This window comes from Quercus suber, unplaced genomic scaffold (assembly GCF_002906115.3).
Source record: "Quercus suber isolate HL8 unplaced genomic scaffold, Cork oak 2.0 scaffold_17, whole genome shotgun sequence".
Lineage (NCBI taxonomy): Eukaryota > Viridiplantae > Streptophyta > Magnoliopsida > Fagales > Fagaceae > Quercus > Quercus suber.
The window spans coordinates 710,803-738,726 of NW_027069482.1; the positions used below are offsets into that span (position 1 = coordinate 710,803).

The window sequence follows — 27,924 nt, forward strand, 5'->3', positions numbered from 1 at the left end:
TAATAATTAGTAGATGATATAATCAATATATGAATTGAAGACGACTTGATTTGAACGCAAAAACGTCTTAATTGCCATTATGGCCAAAAGAATTGTCAAAAGGTAGGCTTGAACTTTGAAGTGTTCTGATTTTTCAGAGTCTTCCTAGCTATGAGTTGTTTGGTCTCAGACAAATCCAATAATAATATTGTATTATACTAAGTTTTCCTATCATTTTTTTCAAGAGCTAAGTCCTCCCCATCCCCTAACTTGACAAAATTTGCATTCAAAGAACAAGGTGTATGCTCTTCAAAAAAAAAAAAAAAAAAAAAAATTTGGATAGTGTTTATCATCTATACTACTAATAATGAGATTTCTCTGTATCATCATTTTGCATACTAAAATACTCTCAAATTCATATGTTTAGAAAGCTTAAATAGTAGAGTTAGATATGCAAAAATACTAATTTAAACTCCTAAATTTAGATAAATTAAAAAAAAAAAAAAAAAAGAGTAGTTTTTCACCCTATTTCTCTCTCACATAAGTTTAGCTAACTTATTTTAATTTAATGATAATCTCTTATCCGTATCTCTCAAAATTAGGCATTTCCATCTCTTTTAATTAAAAACAAGTCAGTTACTAAAATCAAATATAAATAAATGTTTTTCTTCCTCGGTTTAATCTTTATATATATATATATATATAATAAAAAATAAAAACTTTCTTTTTTCTCTTAGAAGGAGTAATCATTTCCTACAAGGTAATTCTTTTAGTGTTTTTTTTTTAAATTGTTTATTGCTCATGATTTTGATTATTCTATATAATTTTTAGATGCTTCTTTCTCTTTTATTTTTTTTGGAAAATTTTGACACTAAACCAAAAAGAAAAAAAAAAAAAAAACAAAACNAAAAAAAAAAAAAAAAAAAAAAGGAACAAGGTGTATGACTATCTTTACTTCCAAAAAAGAAAAGAAAAAATGCTACAAGTCGTTATATATGGCCAGTTTTGAGAAATAAATTTAAGAAATGGACAGAAAGATATAAACTAGGAGTAAAAGCAAAGATGATCAAATGGGAAAGTGTTACCCCATTGATCGGAGAAAGCAACCACTAAAAAGTTATTTATTTTGGTAATAATTAAGGGTGATATATTAAACAATTAGCAAATTAGTCTATTACGTAAATTATCAGCTTTATCAAAAGTTAATAAAGAAACGATCACATGCGGTGGGTTATCGAACATTAAAAAATCACCACCGCATATTATTGGTGTGATAGTCACTCTACAAGTACAAAATTTTTGTAGGGTGTGGGGGCTAGAGCCGAGGTTCAAGTCTTCAAGAGAAAGTTTCACACACATATACAATTAAATTAGATTAAAGTAAACTTTCTATCTTGTATAAAAAAAAATATATTACAAAATCTAAAGTTTGAGTAAACTCAACTTAGCTAACCTTTTTTTTTTTTTTTAGAAGGAAAAAAAAAAAAGGTTAGCTAAGTTGATTTCCCCGTAGATTGCTTTACAGTTATGTTAGGAAATGTGATTCTTGCGATTGAATAGAAGAAGTCAAAAAAAAAAAAAAAAAAAAACAAAACAAAAACAAAAAGAGCCTCATCACACTTGCAAAGCGTGTGTGGTGAGGTTAGTAAAATATAATTTTTTGATAGCTTTCAAGTTAAATGTGTGGGGCCTGATAATCCGACAACCCCGGCCCATCTTATATCCGGCCCAAGGCCCATGCCGAGGATCAAGGAATGTCCGAGAAGGAACACAAGTAGCCCAAGCTGCTAGGAAACATCGCCGAGGACGATGTCGTCCTCAGCCAGCCAAGACCATTGGGGGAAGAAGTAATTAGCCACCAGGAACAGCTTTCCTGAGCATCCAAAGAAAAAGGGGAGATGCAACATGTCAGCCAGGGAAGCCTGGTGGAGGAGCAAGTCCAGAATGAACTGTCACCTCCACATTAAATGCTCACAACTAACGTTCTGGCCGCATTAATGAGGAGATGACCCCTGAACAGCGCTACCTTAGTTGCCGCAACCCACAGAAAATATGGAAAGGCGGCTGATGGGACAAGCACTCAAATAGCAGCCTGGTTGATCAACAAATGTAGGGTTAAGATCAATTGAGGAGGGATATATAATGTAAAGAATCCCTCTAGATGAGGGGAGGAAGAAAAAAGAAAGGAATACGGTAGCGATCGGGATTCTCCCAGAAATCATTGTAACCAATCACGAAGGGAGTAATGAGAACCGCAAGCTCCTAAGAGAAGAGCCGAGGAGCACCACTGCGTATTTTAACCCATGTTCATGTCATTCAATCCACACGCAACCAGGCCTGGCCGTTGCATCTCTCGCTAGGGCCTAGTTCTTGAACCCGCTCTCTACAAATTCATTGTAATGGGCCAATCGGGTTTGAGTCCACTCTCTCAACAGTAGAAGTGCTCAAATTCGATCCCTACAAAATGTATAACAAAAAGATTTAAAAATCTAATTTTGATAATTTTATTTTTAATTTTGAAACAAAATATAAAAAAACTAAAAGCTAAATTTTTTTTCCGAAAGAAACAATTAAAGAGGGCGAGAAATTCCACTTATATTATCTTTAATGAATTATATCTAAATTTTAACATAAAATAAAAGTATTTATTAAATAATTATATTTTTATTTTTTCATTAAAATGTCATTTTAATAAGTTTTTATTTGCTTTTTAAAAAAAAAAAAATTAACTACAAAATTGGTCATAGCTTTTGTAGGGTTTGCTTTTGTAGCCCAAGCCCAAAAAATATGGGTTAAATGCCCAATGAACTCAGGACAATGAATTTGTAGAGAGTGGGCGAAAGAGCTGGGCTGGTTATGAATTAAACAATGGTTGGCTAGGTTACTTGCAGTGATGATAACATGAAATAATGCTTGAACAACTCCCTGAATGAATGTCCGAAGAGATGTTTTATTAAGTGAACAGTAATTACAACATTCAGAGCTACAGTAAACATTTTCTCCCTTTTTCCCCGTCCCCATTATCAGAGACCCTTCTTCTTTATATAGCCCCCTTTTCCATCATCTCCACCGTCCATCTGTTCTTCATCTGTGTATCTACTAAAGTACATGTCACGTCATGTGTCTACTTTAGTTCTTTGTGAGTGGCGGTAGCTGAGGTTGCACTGTTCAGGGGTCTTCTCCACATAAATGCGGCCAGAAAAGCTGTTGCAGTGCATTAAATGCAATGGTAGCAGTTTTTCCTTTAGATATTTTTCAGTTCTGATAATCTCCAGACCTACCCAGAACTTATCATTATCATTGGGATTGCTAGGAAGATCATTTGGACCTTCCACACGTTTGATTGATCAAGGTTATTTGTGACCGAGGAGTAAGACATCTTCGGACCAGTAGTGGCCTCTTCGGACGGTACTCCCCCTCTACTTCTGGGCTTCCTGCCTTCAGATGGGCCGTTCCAACCAACTATTGCTCCTCTGAAATATAATACTCCTCGACATGGTGCCCCAGGCCCATTGAGTAGCTCTGGGTTTTTACCTCCCACAGCTTTAGACTACAATTTTATTTAATATTTTTTTATTGGAGGTGAATTTTGTTAAATCCACTATTGGATTACATCTACTTCTTATATCCTCAATACTTGCAAAATTTATAGAAAATTAAAGATTAATAGCAATGTCATCAATAAATTCAATGTCATCAATAATTATTTAAATTGTAAATTTTTGTAATTTAAAATTATGCTTAAAATATAAATTTATAGATCATGTAAGGCCACAATTTGGTTCCTAAGCCCAAAAGGTAAAAGGATCTAGGCCCAAAGAGCCCAATACAATGAATTTGTAGAGAATGGATTAGAAAACTAAGTTCTAATGAGTTAGATAACAATTATAATGGATCAAGATGACAAGAAAGTAAAGACAGACCGGTTTTATTCAAAGAAAACCATCATCGACACAATCCGAAGAGATCAGCTCTTATATATATATATATATATATATCTCTTTTGAATTTGGTTACAAGTCCAGTTCTTATTCCTATAGTATTTTTCTCTTGATTCCCTGATCCCTCTCCCTCAGGGTATTCTTTCGCTTTTATACTATCTTCTTTCTTTCATCTCCACCCTCCTCATATAGACCAGGTTACTAGCATTGGTCCCTGTCCTATCAGCACCTTCCTGAAATCTCTGAGAGTAGCTATAAGGTTAAAAATTACTGTTCAGATATCGCTTCCACATTAATGCGGCCAGAGAGTTAGCTGTAGAGTATTCAATGTAGTGGTAACACATTTCTCTTAGATATTTCATTACTTCCCTTTGTCCTGTGCTTTCATGATGTATATCTTTATCAATATAATCTCTCGGAACGTTGCTCTGGAGGGCAGACAGCATCTTTTGACCTCTACTTTGCTCAGCTGAGGAGGCACTCCTCCTCAGACCACCTTCTTAGACTCTTATGACCAAACCCCATTTCTTCATACACTAGCGCGGACTCTCATGATAGCGTTTACCTGTCCTCAAACTACTACATGCCCTCTGATTGAGTCTCTGGCCCAACATATATATAGATATATACTACTAGGCCTATCACACCTACATATCATATAATAAATAATATCTGATTGACACAAAATTTGACATGTGTATTAATAGTGTAAAGATTATGCAATTAAACAGTTAGATTTTCAAAATGTGTAGTAGTGTTTATTTTATTGAGTAAGGTTGTAGTCTTTTTGTATTAATTAGATATTATTTACTATATAATTTATAAATTTATATTTTATGTATAATTTTAAATTACAAAAATTTACAATTAAAACAATTTATTGATAATATAACTATAAATCTTTAATCTTTTAAAAATTTTACAAATATAAAATATATTAAAAAAAAACGCAATCTAATAATAAATTTGTTAAAATTTATCTTCAATCAAAACACGTAATTCAATTTTGTAGCTAACTTCACGGGAGAAGGAAACACCTGTCTATTATGTTGCCTTTCCAAGACACGTACTATTTGGATGCAGCCATGGTATGCCGGCATTTATATATTTTTGATTTACTAATTAATCTCAGCCTCAGCGGCGGAGTTTTTAATATTAGAATTGCAGATTCCCCTTTCATTAATAAAAATATGCTATAAATAATAAATGCATTTTAAAGCTTCGTTTTTTAAATTTGGAGGGTATCATTTTTTAACAACAACCCCAACGCTAGACTACTCATTTAAGCAAATACTTGCTTTGTTGCCGTGCGACGTGCGTAAACCTCTGGCAAAAGCAAACACAGCCGGGTTCACAACCTCACAGCCCATTTTTTTGGCTTTTTCTTTGCACCAAGTAGGCAATTTCACTCTAAATTATCATTTTATTTTACCATTTGGGTTCTTGCTAAATGATCTAAACATGGTTCCAGATAATTTAATTGGTAAAATTTTTAATAGTTGAATAAGAAATTTGGAGCCTACTTACATCAAAAACTGATTGGTGTTTTGGTCTAATGATAAATAATTATTATTAAGAACAGACATTATAAGTTGAAACTTTTAAAAAAAATAAATTAAATGACATTAAAAAAAATATTTTAATTAACCATTTCAATTTTTCTTGAGATCGATGCCATTTTTTATTTTTTATTTTGGTTTTATTTATAATACTTTGGCCTCAAAAAGGAAGTAGTAGTTAGTTTATAATGACTTTGGCTCTTCTTACCAATAGCGATGCATCTTAATAATTAATGTAATTTCCTATGACAACATGTTTAAAGTTTAAACAAGTCAACATACACAAGCCACTACAAATTAAGCATAGTCATTGGTGATCACCTGAAAACCTCGATATGTACTCAATCTCAAAGTATCATTAATATAATTCTTCAGAAGGGATCTAGGGTGTTCTAATGTTGTTTTCTCTAGAATAAAAGTTCTCTTAGTCATTAAGAAAAAAAAAATTAAGGTTTAACGAGTATTAATATAATAATATTTGAATATGAAATTGAGTGTTTGTCTCAAAAAAAAAAGAAAAAAAAAAAGAAAAAGAGAGATTGAACCTGCCTCTTCCAATCAAATCAGTAACTTGTATAATATATATAACTTCTAATATATAGGTTAATGGGCTTTTAATATGATGGAACCTGCCCCCGTTATATCTTCTGTGTTGTAGATTGGAAAATTTAAAGACCAAGAAATTTACAGTAAAGGTTAGGACTTATTTGGATGCTCATGGAGGATTCTACTTTCCTATTTTAAACATAACCTATTCTAGATTAAAATAGATACAAAAACTTATCAAATATAGAGTAATTTTTAGGTACTCCTGGAGTATGGAGAATAGTATTCTCTCATCTCACATTCATTGTAGGGTTCATTAATTAAATTCATGATAAAATCCATTATAAATGTGATAAGAAGTATAATTTCTCCGTATTTCAAAAGTATTTAAGAATTTTACTAAAATATGAGTAACATCTCTACAAACATTAACAACAATTTAAGATGATGAAATATAAAAAGGAGTTTTAATTTGGAGTTTCCATCTTGGGAACTCTATTGGATTTAAACTAATCTCAATTCTTTAATAAAACTTAAAACCATTTTTTATTTTTATTAGGTTTGGATAATCAGTATTCTTATGGCATTTGTTAATGAACAATTTTGTGAAAATTTTTATTTCATTTTTATAGGAAATTAGTTACTTTTTTCTTTTTCCATAAAAAGTTCATAAAAGTATAAGAAATATTACATTCATAATATTTTCACAACAAATTTTATATGGCAAGTTGTTATTGATGAGCAAAAAAACAATTTTAGAACAAATAATGACTTAAAAACTTATAATTTGTTGTGAAAGTGTTGTAAAAATATTATAAACATAATACTTTCCTAAATGAATGCCATAATGATGCATTTGTAACTTCCAAAATAATATACAAATACATGAGCCGAGCTTAACCCATTTTCATAAAGTTCCAAACAATTTGTTGAAGTTTTTATTTGAGCAGATAAGTTCAACCTATAGCATCTGCTCTTTATAATTGTGAACTAATTAGAACTCATTTTTTAGAGATAGTTTCGACCTGTAACATTATGATTATCCTTTATAATCAGGCCAAAACACTAATTGATTTCAGGTATAGACAGAAATTAAATCCTAATAATAGACTAATAGATTTTACAGTCGAGCAAGAAGAGACAAATCAATCAGTACATTCAGATACTGTACAAAATTACCCATCATTTTCCAACCTTTTCCTCCAAGACAGTGATGATTACCCCAAGAACAAGAAAAACTCACTCAAAGCGAGTGTCTCCCTGCGAGTACAATCCTCCCCTGAAACCCCACCACTGCATTAATTTATTTAGACTATTCCTTTGTCTTTTTTTTTTTAATTAAAAAAAGTTCAACAAACTCCCAAAAAATCATTTTCAAAATTTCAAATCCATATTCTCTTTCTCTTTCATTTCCTTTTCAACGTAAACTAAACCTTCATAAAAAGAAAAAAGAAAATAGAAAAAGAATTCAGAATTTGCCTCGAATCACCGACCTTCAAATAAAATCACTACTCCCAAACACGCCCTTATTACACGCTTATGCCCGTTGTTGCTGACCTAACGTTCTCTCTCTCTCTTTCTCTCTCTCTCTAGCTTTTTGTTTTTTTTTTTCAAATTCTATATATTCTTTTTTTTTCTGTAACCCATTTCCCATTCAAATTTTTTGAACTGTGAATCGAATTGCATGTAAAAGATTGATAAAGATTTTGGGGTTTTGAAACAAATTTTGGGGGGTGGGGGTTGGGATTTTGATAATGAAGAGGGCTAAATTGGAAAAGTTCGATACTTTCTTGTCTCTGAGCAGACAAAGATCGATTCAGATTCTGATCGGTTTGGGACTTTTGTATATGCTTCTTGTAACCCTAGAAATCCCCTTCGTTTTCAACTCTGGGTTCAGTGCCGTGTCACAAGACTCGCTTTCTCGGCCTCCTCGGCTCGAATCGGAGGAGGATTTGGAAGAAAGAGGAGCCCCAACTCGCCCAAACAAGCTAATTTCGGCCAACTCGCCGCGCATGGCTCAGTTCGGGTACAAAATCGTTTCCGGGTTGGGGTTCGACCCGACTTCGTTTTCGGGTCGCAGGGGTGGTGATTCGGAGCTTTACAAGTCGGTGAGGGTGGCGTGGGAGATCGGGGGCAAGGTCTGGGAAGAGATTAAGGTCGGGAAAGAGGAAACAAAGAAAACCGATAACCGGGTCTTGGAGGCGTGCCCGAACTCGGTTGCGATAAACGGGTCGGAGTTTTTGACCCGGAAGAAAGTGATGGTTTTGCCTTGTGGGTTAACGTTGGGGTCGTATGTGAGTGTGGTGGGGAAGCCGAGAGAGGCACATGCGGAGCAGGACCCAAAGATTGCGCTTTTGAGAGATGAGGAAGAGTCGGTGATGGTTTCGCAGTTCATAGTTGAGTTACAAGGGTTGAAGACTGTGGATGGTGAAGACCCACCTCGGGTTTTGCATTTCAATCCAAGGTTGAGAGGGGATTGGAGTGGAAAGCCAGTGATTGAGCTCAACACTTGCTATAGGATGCAGTGGGGTTCAGCTTCTAGGTGTGAGGGATGGAAATCTAAGGCTGATGAAGAAACTGGTAAGCGAGTGAGTGAGTTTGTGTTTTGTTTAGATTTTGTTGCTAATGATTTTGTGTGTGTGTGTCGGTTATTTGAAATGGGATTTGCTTTTTTGTTGGTGGGTTTTCTTTGTTGAGTCTGTTTGAGTTTTATTTAATAGGCCGATGAAGAAGCTGGTGAGTGAGTGAGTGTTTCATTCAGATTTTGTGTTTAGTATTGGAAATTGATTTGCTTTTTCTTGTTGGGTTTTCTTTGTTGCGTCAGTTTTGAGTTTATTTCTTGTGTGAAATGAAATGAAAATGAAATAAAGTGGGTTTAAAGTTTTAAGACAGTAGTTGAGGTTATGTTGGAATGAATTATGAAAGTTTACCTATCACCCGTGAAGAAGGAAGAAACTTATAGGTAATTAGTCGATTTTTTATGATCACTAGGGTGATCATGTTTCAAAACTCAGTTCTGCTAGGGGCACCTATTTTCACATCCTCTCTCACATAGAATTGTCACTCACCTTGGCTGGGTCCACTACAATGCAAGGACAGGGGGAAGGGTGTGAAAAATTCGGTGAAATTTCGGTGTTGATAGACTTCTTGTTCAAAAATATAATTACTTCTTGTTGGGGTTAAGAAACCTGGCTTTCTGTTTGCCTCAACTTTTGGACAGGAAGTGATTTTAACTCACTTTATTTTTGAACTGGCCTGCTGGTAATTGCCACTTGTTGAATCTGAAAATGTTAAATCGTGCTATAATTGTGATCAAATCCTGCCCACACTAGGGATTGGGGGTTTAAGCAATGGGGAAGGCCAACTTGGTTCCTGCTCCATTTGCCATAGTTGGTCTTATGGTAGTTTTATAAAAAATTTCCTTTAACTTAACAAACCAACGCTTATGAAGGAGAAACGTACTTTCATTGAAATATAGGTAGAAGACACGATGAAATAAAAAGGCTGTGGTATCTTAAAACTGTTCTGGGTTGGCATGGTAGGGGGGAAAATTTTCCAAGTAGAGGACTTTAGGGGTTGTTTTCTTCCTTGCTCATGTTTCTACTCTAATGTTTTTATTATTATTGGCCATTTGTTCTTTTGAAAAGTTAATTATCCTCTACATATTTTTACAACTGTTCCAAAAAATACCCAATCATTGTACTTTATGTTGGAAAATTTCCTGCTGCTTTCATCTAATTTTAACGAGGTAGCAACAAATTGAGAAATTTTTTTGACTGGCTGCAGTTGATGGTCAGGTGAAGTGTGAGAAGTGGATTCGAGATGATGACAGCCGCTCAGAGGAGTCTAAGGCAACATGGTGGTTAAACCGGCTAATAGGCAAAACCAAAAAGGTTACCGTTGACTTGCCATTCCCGTTTTCAGAGGGAAACCACTTTGTTCTAACTATTAGTGCTGGACTGGAGGGTTATCACATTGATGTTGGTGGGAGGCATATTACCTCTTTTCCATATCGCACTGTGAGTAATATCCTGTAACTCACTTTTCTCAGGATAATGTGGATTTTATTCTTAAGATTTTTATTTTAATGTCAACAGGGATTTACTCTGGAGGATGCCACTGGGCTATCAGTGAGTGGGGATGTCGATATCCACTCTGTGTTTGCTGCCTCTTTACCTTCATCACATCCTAGTTTTGCTCCACAGCGACATCTTGATTTTTCAAGCAGATGGAAAGCCCCACCACTCCCAAATGAGCATGTGGAGCTTTTCGTTGGTATTCTTTCTGCTGGCAACCATTTTGCTGAGCGAATGGCTGTAAGGAAGTCTTGGATGCAGCATAATCTTATCAAGTCTTCAAATGTGGTGGCTCGTTTTTTTGTAGCACTGGTAAGTGACATCAATTTTGGCACTTGCAGTTCAATGGTTGTAGTCTTAATTATGAATTTCATGGCGGATGTTATTAAATACCTTTTGAATTGACTTTTGGACAGCATGCAAGAAAGGAAGTGAATGTTGAATTGAAGAAAGAAGCAGAATATTTTGGAGATATTGTTATCGTGCCTTACATGGATAACTATGATCTCGTTGTGTTGAAAACTGTTGCCATCTGTGAATATGGGGTGAGTTGTGGAATAAATACAAATTGCAGAATTTAATGCTAACTTAAATACTTAATATTATGTAGGTTATTCTTCAAAGATGATTACAGTTAACGTCTTTTTGATGTTTACAGGTTCGCACAGTATCTGCTAAGTATATCATGAAGTGTGATGATGACACATTTGTGAGAGTGGATGCAGCTTTAAATGAAGCAAAGAAAGTGTCTGAGGGTAGGAGCTTGTACATTGGGAACATAAATTACTACCATAAGCCATTGCGTTATGGTAAATGGGCAGTAACATATGAGGTATGGAAGAGCTTGATCCTGCTTCTATAATTAACTAGTTTATAATGTCTGTAGTATGCATGCTTCAGATTTGTTTCTTGACTTGATGCATTCTTCTTCTAGATGATATTACCAATTTTAGTCAAGTCTGCTGTATAAAATGTAGTCCTGCAAATCTATCTGTGTGATCCCATATCTATAATTAACTAGTTCATTTACTTACCATTTAATTTATCAAAAAACAATTAACTGGTTCATAATTTCTGTAGCATGCATGATTCAGCTTTGTTTCTTGACTTGATGCATTCTTTTTCTAGATGATACTTCCAAAATTAGTTAAGTCTACTGTATTAAATGCAGTCCTGCAAATCTCTCTCTCTGTGATGCACTCAGTCTCTTCTACTGGTTATGACCATCCAATTGTTTCCTGAATTGGCTTGTTTTCTTATAGAACTGGGTGGAGGTGGGGAAGATTGATGACTTAGATTTGTTGCTTCTTTGTCTGCTCTCTCTCTCTTTCTTTTGTTTTTTTTTTTTTTTTTTTTTTATTTGGTGTGATTGCTTAATAGAAATTCTTCTGCATTTCTTGTATCAGCGTTTTACCCTACATTATTGATTACTTAGTTTATTGGGATTTTTGAGACGCGTTCTAGATATTCACAAATGTTTGTCATTTGTGGTGGTATCAGGAGTGGCCAGAAGAAGATTATCCACCGTATGCAAATGGACCAGGCTATGTTTTATCATCTGACATTGCAAGCTTCATTGTATCTGAGTTTGAGAAACACAAATTAAGGGTAACTCTCTCTCCCCTCTTCTCCTCCTGTGTGCATGTGTTTAGAGTGCAAGTGCATTGTTTTGATGCTATGTGGCATGTATTTATTTTGCTGGTTATTGATATAATAACAACTTTGTGTAGTTGTTTAAAATGGAAGATGTGAGTATGGGAATGTGGGTGGAGCAGTTCAACAGCACCAAACCAGTTGTGTATCAGCATAGCTTAAAGTTCTGCCAGTTTGGGTGCATAGAAGATTATTATACAGCCCATTACCAGTCTCCAAGGCAGATGATCTGCATGTGGGACAAATTGCTATTGCACGGAAAACCTCAGTGCTGCAACATGAGATGATGATTGTGGTATGGTCAATCTTCTTCAGAATCTGAGATAGAACAGGGAGAGACAAGTTTTGCAGGCTTAGCATCATGTATTGTATATTCTCTGGAGGTTGGGTTAGTTATCTCTGGCCCTGTACAAATGCCCTTACAAATTCATTCATTATTTCGCGGACCTTGTTTCCTTGTTTCTTTTTCTCCCTTTTTGGGCCCTGATGTTGGAAGACGATGAAATTAGATGTGCAGGAAAAATTTTCACACAGATCGCAGTTCTGTAATTTACATTAGAACCACAGAGATGGAAATGAAATTAGATTAGAACTTCATGTTTGTTCCGCTTCCTTTTTATTTATTATTATTATTATCTTTTGGGTACTCATTCATGCTTTCAAGCCTCTGAACAAGATGGTCTCTACTCCTGTTTCTGGCATGTAATCCTGTAGGGCTGTGAAGAATCTTTAACATAGCATACATGACAAGATGGTCTGTCTTTCCGCACCTGCCATTTTGATCTTTCAAATTGAATTGTTGCTCCCCCTCATGTCTTGTTTCACATTGATCACTAATCACTATTGTTTCATTGAAACAAGCTTTACGAATTGCCGTGTCAATTTTTGCAACTCCTGTTGTAAAATTCTACAAAAGTAGTTCTAGGCCAAATCATATTTGTAGTCTCAGAATCATAGAAGAGGTGGAGAAACTGGTCTTTGGCTCCATTTCACAAAGTGGGCAAGCGGGATAAAGGCCCTTCCGAACCTTCTTAATCTCTCCCTCGTGGGAGAGATCTTGAGAGGCTTGAGCCGCCCTTCAGAGAAGAAAGAAAATGATTTACCAAAACGTGCTTGAGCCATTCACGGAGGAAGGTGGTTTAGGTTTTTTAGCTAAAGTTGATGGGACCATATCTATGGCAACATTGGTGCTACACTAGCTATAATGAAACGACCCTAGTCAGCCATATATATAAGGCCGAAAGACCTCAACGCGCACGTGGCTGGTTTTAGATTTGCGTAGAATTGTAAGAACAAACACCTTTTTGTTTTTTGGCTGAATAAAAAAGGTTATGCTATGGGCTCATTGATCTTACGGCACGTGACGGCAATGAATAATACCACATATACCATTGGGCCTTGATGAGATTATCATCGTGGGCACAACATATTCGTTGAAATACCATTGTTTAAAATGCTCAACTTCTGCCAAGCATCATGTAAAGCAATATGAAAACTCTTACCACCAGGTCACATCTCGTGGTGAACAATTATGGTCTCATAAAAGTGTAATTCCATACTACACAATTTATATTTGCTATCACACCAATTTTATGTTTATATTTGCTATCACACCAATTTTATCCTCATAAAGGGTTCATTATTCTCAAGACATGCTAGATTAGATTAGAAATTAAGAAACTTCGTTTTAAGTTTGGAGACACGATATATAGAATATATATAAATGAAGTCTTTTGTTGCTGAGTGACCTAAGGGCACACAAGTTAATTCACATTTTATAAATGATGTTTTTATATGTATTTCTTTTGTTAAATAAAGTCAAACTGTATACGTATATTTATGAGATAATTATGTGGTGTATTTTGTCTTCAATAAGGATAATCTTCCCCCTGCTTTATCAGCAACTTGTAAGGATGATTATCCACATTGTTCTTCTTTCTTTTAGTATTGAATTACAGGTTATCAAAAACAAAAAGAGATAATTATATGACGAACATATATTCACGATATAATTAAGTGGTATGACCCCACCCCATGTGTGAAGTAGTACACATTTACTTAATGTTGGCATTGTGCAACAATGAATATTCTAAATTACTACTTTTCTTAACTTTCTAAGTATAAAAATGCCATAAGTGACAGTACCTTGCAAATTCATACAAGCTTATTTTGCCACATTGCAACCAACTAAGAGAGAGAGAGAGATGATAAACATATTTTGCNTGGGGGGGGGGGGGGGGGGTGTGGTGGTGTCAGGATTTGGCAATTTGTTTAAAAGGGAAATGTCAAGCTTAGGTCATAATTGGTTGGAGTGGATGATGATAGGTCTTATTTATGGGCTGGATTTTTCTTGTGAGAGGAATATACCAATCATGATTCATGTAGATCAGTATTTTTCCAATTCATTGTTTTGAGAAATCTAATTTGGTGTGATTGCTTAATAGAAATTCTTCTGCATTTCTTGTATCAGCGTTTTACCCTACATTATTGATTACTTAGTTTATTGGGATTTTTGAGACGCGTTCTAGATATTCACAAATGTTTGTCATTTGTGGTGGTATAGAGAGAGAGATGATAAACATATTTTGCTGCCAGAGGCGGAGCCACATAGTGGCTTGGGGGGCCCGCCCCTGCAAAAAAAAAAAAAAAAAATTTCCATTAGAGTAGGTAGGAAAAAAAATTGGGCCTCCCAATATTGGACAGCCGCCCAATTCTCAACTATTCTCCCAAGCCCAGCTTTAGTTTTAGACTTTATCACCTTATGTACTCCAAATAAAACAAGCTTGCCTGCTCAAGTCCAAACACTAAAAACAAAACTTTACTTTCTCTTCATCTCAAAAAATCCACCCACTGACCCACAGAATCTCTTTCTTTACTTCTTATTCTTTTGTTTTGTCTTCTTTGATACACTTTCATTTGCACTGGTACCGTTGCCTACCTACTAGCCCCCAAAACTCCAGTCCTTTGTACTCACAGTTCAAAAAAAAAAAAAAAAATCCTAACCAAATTTTTCTTTCTTCATCAGTTTTAGTTTTGAAACTTGGTGACTACTTGGTGACTGGTGAGTTTTATTCTCTTTCTTAAGCATTAAACATTCATCTCTTTTTAGTGTCTTTTTTTTTTTTTTTTTTCTCAACTATCTACACCTAAATATTCACATGCTCTTTATATTTTCATAAATTTTTAGAGAAATACATGATTGAAGGCATGGGAAGATTGTTTGTGATGAGTCTTGAAGGGAAGATCTAAAGTTGAAGGTAGTCAGGTAGAGGCAGTAGGCATTGCCACACGGGTGACCCATCTTTGCAATTTGTGAAGACAAAGTTTCTAAGGTAAAATTGTTTTGATTTATTACCTATTTTTGATTAGTTAGATATCATGTGGCTATGGGTGTTGTTAAATTGTTTGGTTTATGTTATATACTAATACTTGTGCGTTTAATTTTTGTTTTTATTTAATGGGTTATTATTAATTAAAGTTGTATTAAAAATGGGTTGTATGTTTAAATTATAGTAGAAATTTTGTTTTTTTTTAAGTATGAACAACATCCATGTAACTAAGTAAAAATTTCTAATTAAAATTTTATTTTTTAAACTTCTTTTCAAGTTAATTTTTGAGTCATATTCTTAAAGCTAAAAGAATTATGAGCAAACGAAAAACAATTGATACATTCTTTAAGAAAAAAGATGTTAGCAATTCAGAAATTAGGACTTAAGTATGAACAACATCCATGTAATTAAGTAAAAATTTCTAATTAAAATTTTATTTTTTAAACTTCTTTTCAGGTTAATTTTTGAGTCATATTCTTAAAGCTAAAAGAATTATGAGCAAACGAAAAACAATTGATGCATTCTTTAAGAAAAAAGATGTTAGCAATTCAGAAATTAGGACACCTGTGGCTGTAGAAACAAATGTTGATACTTCAATGCCTGATGAATACCCTGACCTCTCCAAATGTTCAAGAATTCAATCTGAAGAGATAGATCGTGATCCAGGATCACGTAAACAAATATGTGAATTTCCTATTAACAAACAAGAAGAAATCCGACGAGCTTATCTTAGAGAATGTCCATATTAACCTAAAAATATAGACTATCCATACAACGATGATATTCATTGTTGTTGATTTCAACCTTCATAGTTCGAATCGACACCCTTATGTAAAAATTCCTGACTACACCCCTATTTGCCGCCTTGCAACCGGCACTCTTCACACATTCTATAAACATTGGCGTGCGCACACACAAAAAGACGACAAACTTATTTGGCCGTGTTACAACCAACTAACAAAGGTGATTTTTTTTTTTTTTTTTTTGAGAAGAAAACAAAGGTGATATTAAACTATCACTTAAACCCCAATTATGGTAATTAAAATTTAAACAGTATGATTTACATACCATAAGAGAGAAAATTCATATGCATTGTGTGGGGTCCACACGCCATAAGGTCAAGATACATATAATCATAAGATAGGGAAAGAGGAGATGGAAGATACCATAAAAGAAAACATTTATATATGGTGTAGAGGGTGGAAGGAGAGTTCACCATAAGAAATCATTCATATATTGTGAATGTGAGTGGCCAGAATCGAGTCGGTCACCCCCTCAAAAAAAAGAAAAAAGAATCGAGTCGGTCATCAGTATACTTTTTCAAAAGGATGCAGACTTGTGTCCTATGAACACGACCAATCACTACCCAACAAAAAATAACTCAAAAACGTTGACAATGTGCAACAAAACAATAAAATAAATAAATAAATAAATATTGTTAAAAGACTATTTTGCCCCTATTCGTAACTTTCAAGTATAAAGATGGCCACAGAGCGAAAAGAATCCTCACAAATTCATACTCTTCACTCTTCTCGAATACTATATAAACGCAGAACCAGAGAAAACCAGAAAACGCACACAAAAAAACATATGGCGGACTTGTTCTGCCGCGACTGCAACCAACTCACGGAGGTGGTGTTCGATCACTCCGCCGGAGACACCATATGCTCGGAATGCGGGCTGGTATTGGAGGCTCACTCCATCGACGAGACCTCGGAGTGGCGAACCTTCGCGAACGAGTCCAACGACCACGACCCGGCCCGAGTTGGCGGCCCGATGAACCCGCTCCTCTCCGACGGCGGGCTCTCCACCGTCATATCTAAGCCCAATGGCACTTCCTCCGGTTTCCTAACCTCCTCGCTCGGCAAGTGGCAGACTCGTGGCTCTAACTCCGATAGGCACCTCATCGAGGCCTTCAAGGCTATTGCCATTATGTCCGATAGGTTTTGTTTCTTTCTTCTTTCTCTCTCAATTTGATATATGCGTGTCTGTTTGGTTTGTGCGGAAACGGATGAAAAAGCGAAAGAGAATGTGTATGTGACACGTGCTATGTATTTGCAAATAAAAAATTTAAGGGTGTAAATTGCAATTTAACGAAAATTAACAGGGTTTAATAGGAAAAAAAAAATGATGTGGTTTTGAGTTTAGTTGGCACTTAATGGACCTTATTATGGCGAACGTGCGTAATGTTTGGGGGTATGGATTTAAATTTTAAAACTTTAGGGGCAAAATTAAAATTATCGCAAACTTAAGGGTGCAATACCCCAAAACTTGGGTTAGGTTCAAAAAGTGACAAGAGATTGAAATGGCTTGCATTGGGGATGGGATTTTGATTTTTGGCCAAAATAAAGGGATTTCTTTTAATTCCTAACAAATTTAAAAGCGATTGCTTTTAGTACCTTATCAAATTTAAAAGTGATGGCTTTTAGTCACTAATGTGTCTAACATAGTGACGATATATTAGTTTTTAGTTGGGTCACGTTCGTTTGAAGGATTAAAAACAATTACTTTAAGTCCTAACTTTGCTTTTTTTTTTTTAGATAGGATAGAATTCTAACTCTGTTATGATATTCTAGACATCTTTGAGTTTGATTTTTACTTTTTATTTTGTGTGGGTATTTTGAAAGGAAATTGAAGTTGACATTTATTGCTGTTATTGTTGGTTATAAAACTGTCAACTGCATATGTAACTGACCCAATTTATGGCTGTTTCAGGCTGGGACTGGTTACAACCATAAAGGTATTTCAGCTATTTTCTGTCATTTTCATTGAGTACTGGTTACTTATTAAGCTGCATTGTGGTGGTAATTATGCAAAACTGTGTATTAGTATAAATTATTCTAGTGTTGCAATTATTATTGTGCATGTTTTAACATTCATGTTTTCTCAGTTAAACATTCATTATGCGGATTCTATCTTTTTTGTCGCAATCACTGCAGCTGGAAGAACTGAATGTTGATGTGGACTATTGAAGTGTATGATTAAAGGCTACAAATAGAGGTTGACAAATATGTGTTAAGTAGCCTGAGGAATTAAGTGGAGATTGGGAAAGTTATGGGACAGCAACTATTTGGAAAATCTATACTGATCAAAGTTAAGAGGGTTTACTTTAAGGATGAAATCCTGAATTAAATGGGGTGTTTTTTATAATTAAAAAAATTTGTGGAAGTTTTAACCCAAATTACTTAAAAAAAAAAAAAAAAAAACAGTAGTGATGAACATAATGTTTGGATGCTGGAGTTCAGAGACAAGGTCATTGGATTGGAGAGGCTTGAACTGTTGAGGATGAGGAGGACAACAGGGTGGATGTTTATTGTTGAACTCTAGAAGCATGCGAGACTATACAGGAATGTAGACTCCCCACTTTTGCTGGGTTCACAGATTTCGTGTGCTAGGCTTATGAGGGATGGACATCTATGAAAGCCAGTGCCTTGGAAGCTATTCTAATGATCTGCCAAGCAATCATTCTGAAGATTAGTGTGCTAATGTTTTAGTGCAAAATGCTAAGCAGCTTGACAATTGTCACGAAGGCTTTAAATTTGATCTAAAATGAGTTTATGAGCCACTACTTGATAGTTGTTTGTTATGATATATGGAAGATTTTTTTTTTTTTTTTTTGGTGTATGTCTACTCTTTCTTAGTCTTTTGAATACAATTTAGGATTTCTTTATGCAATATTGAAGTCTTCTTGCATGTTCATGGAATGTTTACTAAGTGATGGTTCTTACGTTTGAGTGTTGCAGTTTTATATTTTCTTTCTTTATCATTTATTTTATATAAACTTATAAATGTTGATTTAATTTAGATTGCTTATCTGTTTATATCTATATCTGATTTAGGATCGTGCCAGTGAAATATATAAGAAAGTAGAAGATCAAAAACCTCTTAGAGGACGAAATCAAGAAGCAATTGTGGCTGCTTGCCTCTACATTGCTTGCCGACAAGAAAACAAGCCTCGGACTGTGAAAGGCAAATGGCATATCTTTCATTATATTTTAGTTGATTTTTATCTGTGTACATAAGAGCCTAATTTTTGTGGATTTTATGTAGAAATTTGTTCTGTTGTCAATGGGGCCACACAGAAAGAAATTGGCAGGGCAAGAGAGTTCATTCTAAAACACCTGGAGCTAGAGCTGGGTCAATCTGTGGAAATGGGAACTATACATGCTGTGGACTATATGGTCAGCTGTTGCTCTCTCTCTCTCTCTCTTCCCCCTGGTTCTCCTTCATCTGAATTAGTGGCTTATTATCAGTTGCATGTGTTGTGTCCTCAAAGATTTGTTTTTGTGAAAAATGTGCCTATGCATTATTTAGTATTTATGCAACTTCCATGCTCAATTTATAGCGACGTTTTTGTTCCAATCTTGGAATGACCAATCAAGAAGTCAAGGCTGCCCAAGAAATTGTTCAGAAATCTGAAGAGCTTGACATAAGGTTTGTTCTGGCTTTTTTCTTATAAATGTTCAAGTATGACTCAAAGTTCTAATTTGGCAGAGTTTAGTCCTTTCTTGTAGGTTATTCTAATATTCTGTGCAGGAATTTGAGAAGAAGTTATCATAGGTATCCTTCACCTGAGGATTTTAGATTGTATATAAGTCTAGTAATGGCATATAATGCCACCTGTCATTTTTGTAGCTGATACCCACTGTAATGGCCTTTTGGTAATTCAGGCTTCACCCTGTATGATAAATAACAGGTAGATGATTATTAACATGAATGATAAATAAGACCCATTGGGGTGGGTGCATAACTTACTGATAAAAAAAATGATATAGGACTAAATGTGCTTGGGAAAATTATATGATAACTGCTTAATGGGGACTATTTTTTATGAGTCATATAGCCACTTGCATGACACACTCTACTCCCTTTCTTGACTTTCTTGATCAAATGGATTTACATGTTTGTGTGCTTTTTTTCGTTAAACTCACACGTCATTACCAAAATTGCATGCAACAGTTAGTAAAAAAAATTTATTTTATAAAAAATAATGTTTGTGTGCTTTAAAAGAATTATTTTATTAAAAAAAAACACTTTTTAGTAGTTTTCACGTGGCTTCAGTTTAGATCTCTTGTTGATTTGGACAAGTGATTTTTAGTTTGTTTTTGGGTTTAAATTTTGTGCTACACTCCTGCAGGAGACTTCTCACATGTTTCTTATTCTAATTATATGAAGCATCGTATATTGTTTCTTCAAATTTTGAACAAATGTTGTTTACTCTTTTACATCTGCAGGAGGAGCCCGATATCAATTGCAGCAGCTGTTATATACATTGTAACTCAACTATCAAATGAGAAAAAGGCACTCAAAGGTCTGAAAATTGTGATTCATATTAGTCTTTGGCTTTCTATAGGCAATATTAATGTCCTGTGACTGCAGATATCTCACTTGCTACTAGAGTGGCTGAAGGAACAATCAAGAATTCTTATAAGGATCTTTATCCTCATATCTCACGGCTAATCCCTAGCTGGTTTGCCAAGGAGGGTGATCTCAAGAATCTGTGCAAGTCCTGAACATGGATAAGTCTTATAGCTATACTAAATTGCAGCAGCTTGGTACTGGGTTTTTCCTTTGGAGATGAAAGTTTTCAGTAGTATTTTTACTCCCCCTCTTCTTTCATTTATAGATGGATAGCCTTTTCCCCGAATCTCTTCTTACCCAAGTCAGCAGCAAGCATTAAAGCATTATTGGACCGTTTGACTGTGGTCCATGCATTTAGTTTTCTGAGGTTCATGCATTTAGTTTTCTTTACCGATATTTTCTTGCTTCTTTTAACAATGGTCCATACCTTGCACCAAAATCATTTATGGTTTGGTCTTTAACTTGTTTAGTCTTTGTTTTGGGCTGGCGTCCATTATGTCTAAAATAACATTTTCTGCGGCCCAAGAAAGTTGATGGAAATATTCTAGTTAGGACTTTGGATGCAAAGACAGTCCATATAATTATTAGTCAGGTTAGTGATACTGTAAGTGTCAAAAAGCAGAATCTGTCTTGGATGTATTATTAATGCGATCATTGTAAATGATTACATATATTTTCCATGTAGTAGTTTGATCAGAAGTTGTAACCTGTTAACGCTCATTAGCTTTGAATTTGATCAGTGTAAAGTTCAAGTTGCAGTGCTAGTAATTCCTTGGTTATATACTAGTGGAAAACTATAAATAAATAAATAAATAAATCCTTCTTTATATGGCTAAGATTATTGGGGAAAGGTTGTAGAGATAACTTTTTTGTCTTAGGTTGATTTTAAGTGGTGGGTTTATATAAAAGTAATAGATGATTATTGTTTGGTCCATACTATGAAACACAATCATTTATAGTTTGGTCTTTTAACTGGTCAAGTGTTTGTTTTGGGCTAGCATCCATTATGTCTAAAATAACATATTCTTTGGCCCAAGAAAGTTGATAGAAAGATGCCACTTAGGACTTTGGATGCAAAGACAATCCATATAATTATTAGTCAGGTTGGTGATACTGTTCTTTTTTTTTAAAATTTTTTTAAGAAACAAGCTAACTGTTAAATACACATACACATAATTACACTATTTCATCAAGCTCAAATACATTACTTAACCCAAAGTACCACTACTATAAGTGTCAAAAAGCAGAATCTGTCTTGGATGTATTAATGCGATCATTGTAAATGATTACATATATTTTCCATGTAGTAGTTTGATCAGAAGTTGTGACCTTTTAATGCTTATTAGCATTGTGTTTGGTAAGTGTAAAGTTCAAGTTGCAGTGCTAGTAATTCGTTGGTTATATTTATATACTAATGGAAAACTATAAATAAAAAAATCATTCTTTATATGGCTAAGTTTTGTGGCTTAATTTTTACGATAACTCTAGCATAGTCCACTTTAAACGGTGAGTTTATATGAAAGTGACATACAATTACCGTATACTGCAGTCAAAATTGTGGTCCCAAAAGAATTGAAATTTTGGAGATATTGCCCTTTAAAATCTGGGTGAGGACAACACCTTTTATATATTTTTTTTGGTAATCAAGGACAACACCTTCGTTTGTCTTGTATGTTGCTTATTGCACTAGGTGTTGACTCCTTAGATAACCATTGGGCATGCCCAAGTTGCCAACTCATGGTATTGTCGTTTCTTGGTGAAAGGGTAAATATTTTCAAATTTGGTGATTTTCCTCTCTGGCAGTACTTGGGGGTGTTTGGTCTGAATACTAATTATACAATAGATCGTGTCTCAAGTTTCAACCCCGGGGGCCATTTTGCGTTCCAAGGGCCATCCTGTGAACTTGGTTTGTGGACATGGAAGTCCCAGCTTCTTGATATTAGATCGTAGCTTTGACTGACTTTTCTTTTTCTTCTTCTTCTGTCCTTTTTACATGTGAGATATTTCATTGCTCTTTGCCCACTCTGAAATCTAGGTGGGCTTTTTTTTCTTCTTGTACTGTTGGAATCATAACCATCTCCACCATACGATGTGCTGTGGCTTCTTCTTATCTCATTAATAATAGTACAGAGATTGTTCCCTTTCGAAAATTATTGGTAGTCCGGAACTGTACCCCCTCCCTCTCACAAAGGGGTGGGTTCTACCTCTCCTAGAGAGAGGGAGTATAGTAGAAGTACCCAATAACAGTCCGTTCTTTTTAGTTTTCTAATATTTACCGTGAAATGGAAGAAAAATAAGTACTAAATTGGAAGTAAATCAAAATAAAGATGGCAAAAATGTTCTACCTTGAAGGGGATCAGCTCTCAAAATACTGTTTTTTTCTCTCTTAGCATTTTTATGATTCTCTATTCTTTTCTCATTTTTATCTCATCAGTGTCGGAGCTATTTCATTAAAAATGTCAAAAAATCTTTTACCTTGTCCAGCCCCGACTTGTGCCTCTCTCATCCTTGGTGTCTCCCCTGTTCTCAAATAAGGGATGGAATAAGGATGGGGCATCCATGATTTGATTCTATCCTGCACATTGTCACCCCTAGATCAAGGTTATGTCATTGCCTCCCTTTCAAGCATCTTTTTTTTCATCTTGATAAATTCGTAAAATCAAATGCAAACTTTCGTACTTTACCCAAAAATAAGTGCAAAGATGGAAGGGCCCCATTTTTCAACTTCCAGAGGCGTGCCTTCTGCCCCAATAATTTTTCTGTGTTTATAACGTTGTTTTATAGGTAATGGGTTTTGGATCAATTAGTATCTCAGCTTTCCTTAATTGAGGGATAGAGGGTAGGGTTTGAGAATTGAGATTCAATTGGGTACTTAGTTTATACTTGCCTAAAAAAAAAAGGTTAGTGCTAGGCATCCAATGTTCTTGTGACGCCCGTAACTCTCCTTTTTCTTTTTCCCTTTCTGTCAAGTGAAAAAGAAGATTAGTGGATTTTCTTGTGATTTCTTGAAAATTTTTGCTTTATGGATGAGGTGGATAAGATTTATAGGAGTATATTCTCTCAAACTCGCCTTAGACAAAAGTTTAAAATGTTTGTTACTCTCGTCTTGTTTTACACATACGTACACAATATTGGAAGTGGTTCAAAACACAATTTCAGTTATAATTTATATCTTCGTAAAAGTGTGGTGCGCATGCATACACATTTGTATCCAATTTAAAAAATAATGTTCAAAACACGATTTCAAGTATAATTTATAATTTAAAAAAAAGTAAAAATGTCTTAAAATCATGGTGGGCACACACTTTACATATCCACGTGTAATTCACAACACAAAAAAATAAAAATTTAGTCTCGAAGATAGAGCAGGTTCTGATGTCCTCGAGTAGCATTGCCTTTAAACTCCTTAGAGCTGATGAGCCTGATGAGAGTGCTCTTAGTAATTTTTCTGGCTTAACCAATAACTACAGCTCAACATTTCTGAGATTTCATGTCCTACGAAAACATTTTGCTCGGTTTTTTTTTTTTTTTTTTTTTTGGAGTTGCGACGACAACATAATTGAAATACAAATGCAAATCATAATCGTTTAAATTTAATCGGTTCTACAAGCTTATATGTTACCAAAAAAGAACTATTTATGCAACATGACATAACCTGCATAGAAGTTAGCTAGACTTCTTTCAAAACTGATTGAGGCGTTAACTGTTTATATTTGCTTGATTGGTGCAACAAAAAACAAAAATCACAATTAAAATGGAATGGAAAACATTTTCCCAACTTTCATTCATGTTTGCCCAAAATTTGTGAAAACTGATTGATTGTTTGTCCCCAATAAATATTAGCTCTTTCTTTCACGTTACTCCCTGACCCAGTTGATCATAGAAGAAGAGAAAGGGAAGTGGGGGCCATGGACAGTCCATATAGTCCATACTTTTGAAAATGACGCAATAACCTTCCGGGAAAAACCATTTCCTGTGTCACTTTCCATGTACTTAGAAAAGCTTTATTGGCCACGTGAAGTGACATGACTGGCTTCTTTGTCTTCTCAACACAGAAAGTGACCAACTCACACTGTTTATAATGGGTGTCTGCAGTGGCCAGTGGCCACGTATTTTCCAGATACTTTAATGGAAAAGTGTTTTCCATAGCTGGGAAAGTGAGAAAAGAAGTTGACGAAAGAAAATTATTATAATTATAAATTTATAAAATGGTTGCAAAGAGAGGGACCAGTTTTAATAGTCAGTTTAGATAGAACATATTTGGACAGCTTTTATGAAAGGGTAAGTGGGTAACCCCCATTTGCAACAGTCTTTCGGCCTAAGTTGGATCTTGGAAATCTTGGAATCATGTTACATTTTAGTCGGCATAAAACATTTGCTTTTATAAAAAGTCAAGATTGGAATTGGATGGTTGCAATTCCAGGTATCAGACAATAAATTACATATTTTCTTATAAATAATTTATAATATTTTTATATTTTAATTTCTTTTTTAAAATTACTCTTTTTTTTTTCATCTTTTGAGAAATAATATTATTAAATAAGTTTTGAATATATTTTTTTAGTACTATTAAAAATTTTTTTAAGAGAATTTTTTTTTTTTAGATTCTTTTAATTTTTGTTATTTTCATGTAGACATTTGTGTGTGTGTATATATATATATATATTACAAGTAAAATAAACACTATCTACTCTAACTAACATAAAATAAAGTTTAAAAAGGTAGAATAATAGAAGTTAATTTATCAAAGGTATTATTATAACTTTACTTAGCAAATATAATTACTCTATAGCCTTAACTTTCACCAACAATGATAGATTCTCTTCAAATCGGATAATAATAGAATTTTTCCCATCAATTATGTAAAGTACATATAACAAAAAATGTTTTGTTTCATCATTTATTTAATTCAATAAGTCTTGGGAAACAAGTTTTTTCACAATTGCTAACATAGCATGTTTTACATTGGTATATAATAAAATTGATGTTGATAGAGAGCATGCACATTTAAAAGTAATGTCACTCAAATAATTTCTTATCATCTTAGTAAATTGTGTAAAAAAGAAAAAGAAAGTACTAACGTAGCATGTTTTGATATTGGTATATAATATATAATAAATGTTACGTTGATAGAGAGTATGCACATTTAAAAGTAATGTTGCTCTAATCATTTATTGTCATCTTAGTAAATTATAGTATAAATATAATATTATACTATAACTTTATTTATTTATATTTATACTATCTATAAGAGGATCCTTTTTCTTGAACTAGACTTTTATGTAGTTTATAAATATCTCTAAACCTTACTGTTTTACTAAGAAAAAATTGAGGACAACTGATAAAAATATATCTCTAACTCCATTTAAAATGCCTACAAAATAGGACACTTTTGTACTAATCCATATCTCCAAAACAAACTTATCCATTTTTTTTTTTAAAGAAAGAAAAAAAAAGCCTATGTATATATATTATACTATAAGATAAAATTTATAGATCCCTCTTCCATTTGCAGGTCTTAGACAATTGCTTAAATGCCCAAATAGAAAAGCCATATAATTTCAAGCATGGAAGGGAATAACTTTACAAAACAAAACCTTAACATAAAGGAATTCCCCGTTCTTTTTTAAACTAAATTTTGGTGTAAATTATTATACAAACTTATTCCATAGCCATAACAACAATGATATATAGGCTTTGAGGATAGAAAATTCCTCTATGGTGGAGGATGAGGGGATATTTCAATTTCAGCCTGTCTATGGACACATTCAAACTCATACTTCATTTCATAATATGCTTGGATATTGATTTATGAATAGATTTTAGCACTTATACACAATAACACCACGGGTACTTACTAGGGAAATTTTTTTTTAGATTTACCAATCACAAAATGACATTTAAACTTGTGGTGGATTTGGATGTGTCCCAAACATTATTCTTTTGGTTCAACCGGTTTTTTAATTGTCTTCTACCTCAGTTGACAACTAGCACTAGCGAGCTTTGTGCATAACTATTTGATAAACTAAACCAACACGTATGGTGGTGTTTGCCACTTGCAATCACAGCAAATAACCTAACAAGTATGTGAATGAAGGAGCTCTTATTGCTATGAATGCTGTTATTCCACAAACAAATTATTAAAAATTTAAAATACTTCAATAGCAAAGCAATAAATTGTCACGAAACTAACGTGTCTAATTATATTTATTTAAAAAAAAAAGAAAAAAAAAAAAGCATGACTAACTTTTTTAACTTGTACCTATTTGGCTTTCTCAAAAAAAGGAAAAAACTTTTACCTATTAGCAGGAGGCATGAAATGACTTCATGGATTCTTGGTGTCCCAATAATATCTTGCTTTCCAAGAAAAAAATTCTTCTGTATCATGAATACAGACATACAATCAATCACAAAAAATATGTAGGACGTGGTTAAGTTTTTCTTATGTGCAATTATGAGTTAGCAAGTTGCAGCATAATGAACTTTTTATTTATAATTATCCATTTCAAAAAATAGCAATTTTCAAATCTCTATTCTATGGAAAATTGACTAGGCCTAAAAGATCAAACATAAAATAAAAATTTAATAGACAACCACAGTCGACCAAACTTTGTCTTCTCTGTCAATAAACATCACCAAAATTCTGACCCTATCACTATGCCAATTTAAAGCTTTAATCCAATCCAAACTCACTATGCCCCATTTCCTGGCTTGTGTCTATCTCTCGTGCGCATAACCACTTTTCTATGATTTGGACCACTGTCCACGTAGTCCTTCCATTCATATTGATCCATAAAATTATGGTGGCACTCTTATGAGTTCTATTTAAATTGTTTATCTTATTAAATTATAAATTATAAATCTAGTTGATAATCAGTATAGATATTAGATAATTGTAATAGTTAGGATTAAAAGAACTCATAATTTTATCATTGAAACACATTAAACTACGATATTTTTGAATGAGGTACTTTAAACTCCATACTTTCATTAACTTATACAATAAAAACCCCAAACAAAACCCGCCCTCACATATAAAATTCACATACTCAATGTGGGTTTCAGTTAGTTTAACCAATAAAATCTCTGATGGTTGAATAAAAGATATGTGGTTCAATTCTTGCATACACCAAAAACCGATTAGTATCTTAGTCTAATGATAAATAACACAATCATCAAAAAGTTATACATAGTTTACAAATATTAGGATTAATGATTAATAAGATAAACAATCAACATACTTGAAACACTTAAAATTTTTGTCAATTATTTGGTTAATATTTTTTCTGTTTACCTTGAAATGCTTTAAAATTCCATTATCAAAATGCTAAACAAAATGCTTTAATTTTGTATGAAATTAATGGTAATCTGTTTAACGTAATGGGGAGCAACACGACAAGTAAACTTTAAGACAAATTTGAAAATATTAAAAAAAAAAAAAAAGGGGGGGGGGGGGGTGAAAACAAAAATTCACCTAAAT

The 27,924-nt window shown here is 34.0% G+C and overlaps 2 protein-coding genes across 2 annotated transcripts; both read left to right on the forward strand.

Moving 5' to 3' along the window:
- Positions 1-7,426: 7,426 nt before the first annotated feature.
- On the forward strand, positions 7,427-12,355 carry LOC112028675 (hydroxyproline O-galactosyltransferase GALT6). Its single transcript, XM_024061361.2, has 7 exons — positions 7,427-8,605; positions 9,812-10,044; positions 10,123-10,413; positions 10,518-10,646; positions 10,760-10,933; positions 11,602-11,709; positions 11,832-12,355. Exons 1-7 carry the CDS (start codon positions 7,780-7,782, stop codon positions 12,039-12,041), a joined length of 1,971 nt encoding a protein of 656 aa, XP_023917129.1. The 5' UTR covers positions 7,427-7,779; the 3' UTR covers positions 12,042-12,355.
- Positions 12,356-16,257: 3,902 nt separating this feature from the next.
- LOC112028679 (transcription initiation factor IIB-2) lies at positions 16,258-21,143 on the forward strand. The gene is made up of 7 exons (XM_024061364.2): positions 16,258-17,026; positions 17,799-17,823; positions 18,923-19,052; positions 19,134-19,264; positions 19,429-19,517; positions 20,318-20,394; positions 20,463-21,143. The coding sequence occupies exons 1-7, from the start codon at positions 16,566-16,568 to the stop codon at positions 20,594-20,596; spliced, it is 1,047 nt and encodes a 348-aa protein (XP_023917132.2). The 5' UTR covers positions 16,258-16,565; the 3' UTR covers positions 20,597-21,143.
- Positions 21,144-27,924: the final 6,781 nt, after the last annotated feature.

Excerpts from the sequence above, each read along its gene's own strand:
- LOC112028675 (XM_024061361.2), top strand. The coding sequence starts at position 7,780 with ATGAAGAGGGCTAAATTGGAAAAGTTCGATACTTTCTTGTCTCTGAGC. Across the intron at positions 8,606-9,811 it reads TAAGGCTGATGAAGAAACTG|TTGATGGTCAGGTGAAGTGT; the intron begins GTAAGCGAGTGA and ends GACTGGCTGCAG. Across the intron at positions 11,710-11,831 it reads TTGAGAAACACAAATTAAGG|TTGTTTAAAATGGAAGATGT; the intron begins GTAACTCTCTCT and ends AACTTTGTGTAG.
- LOC112028679 (XM_024061364.2), top strand. The coding sequence starts at position 16,566 with ATGGCCACAGAGCGAAAAGAATCCTCACAAATTCATACTCTTCACTCT. Across the intron at positions 19,265-19,428 it reads TACATGCTGTGGACTATATG|CGACGTTTTTGTTCCAATCT; the intron begins GTCAGCTGTTGC and ends CTCAATTTATAG. Across the intron at positions 20,395-20,462 it reads TGAGAAAAAGGCACTCAAAG|ATATCTCACTTGCTACTAGA; the intron begins GTCTGAAAATTG and ends CTGTGACTGCAG.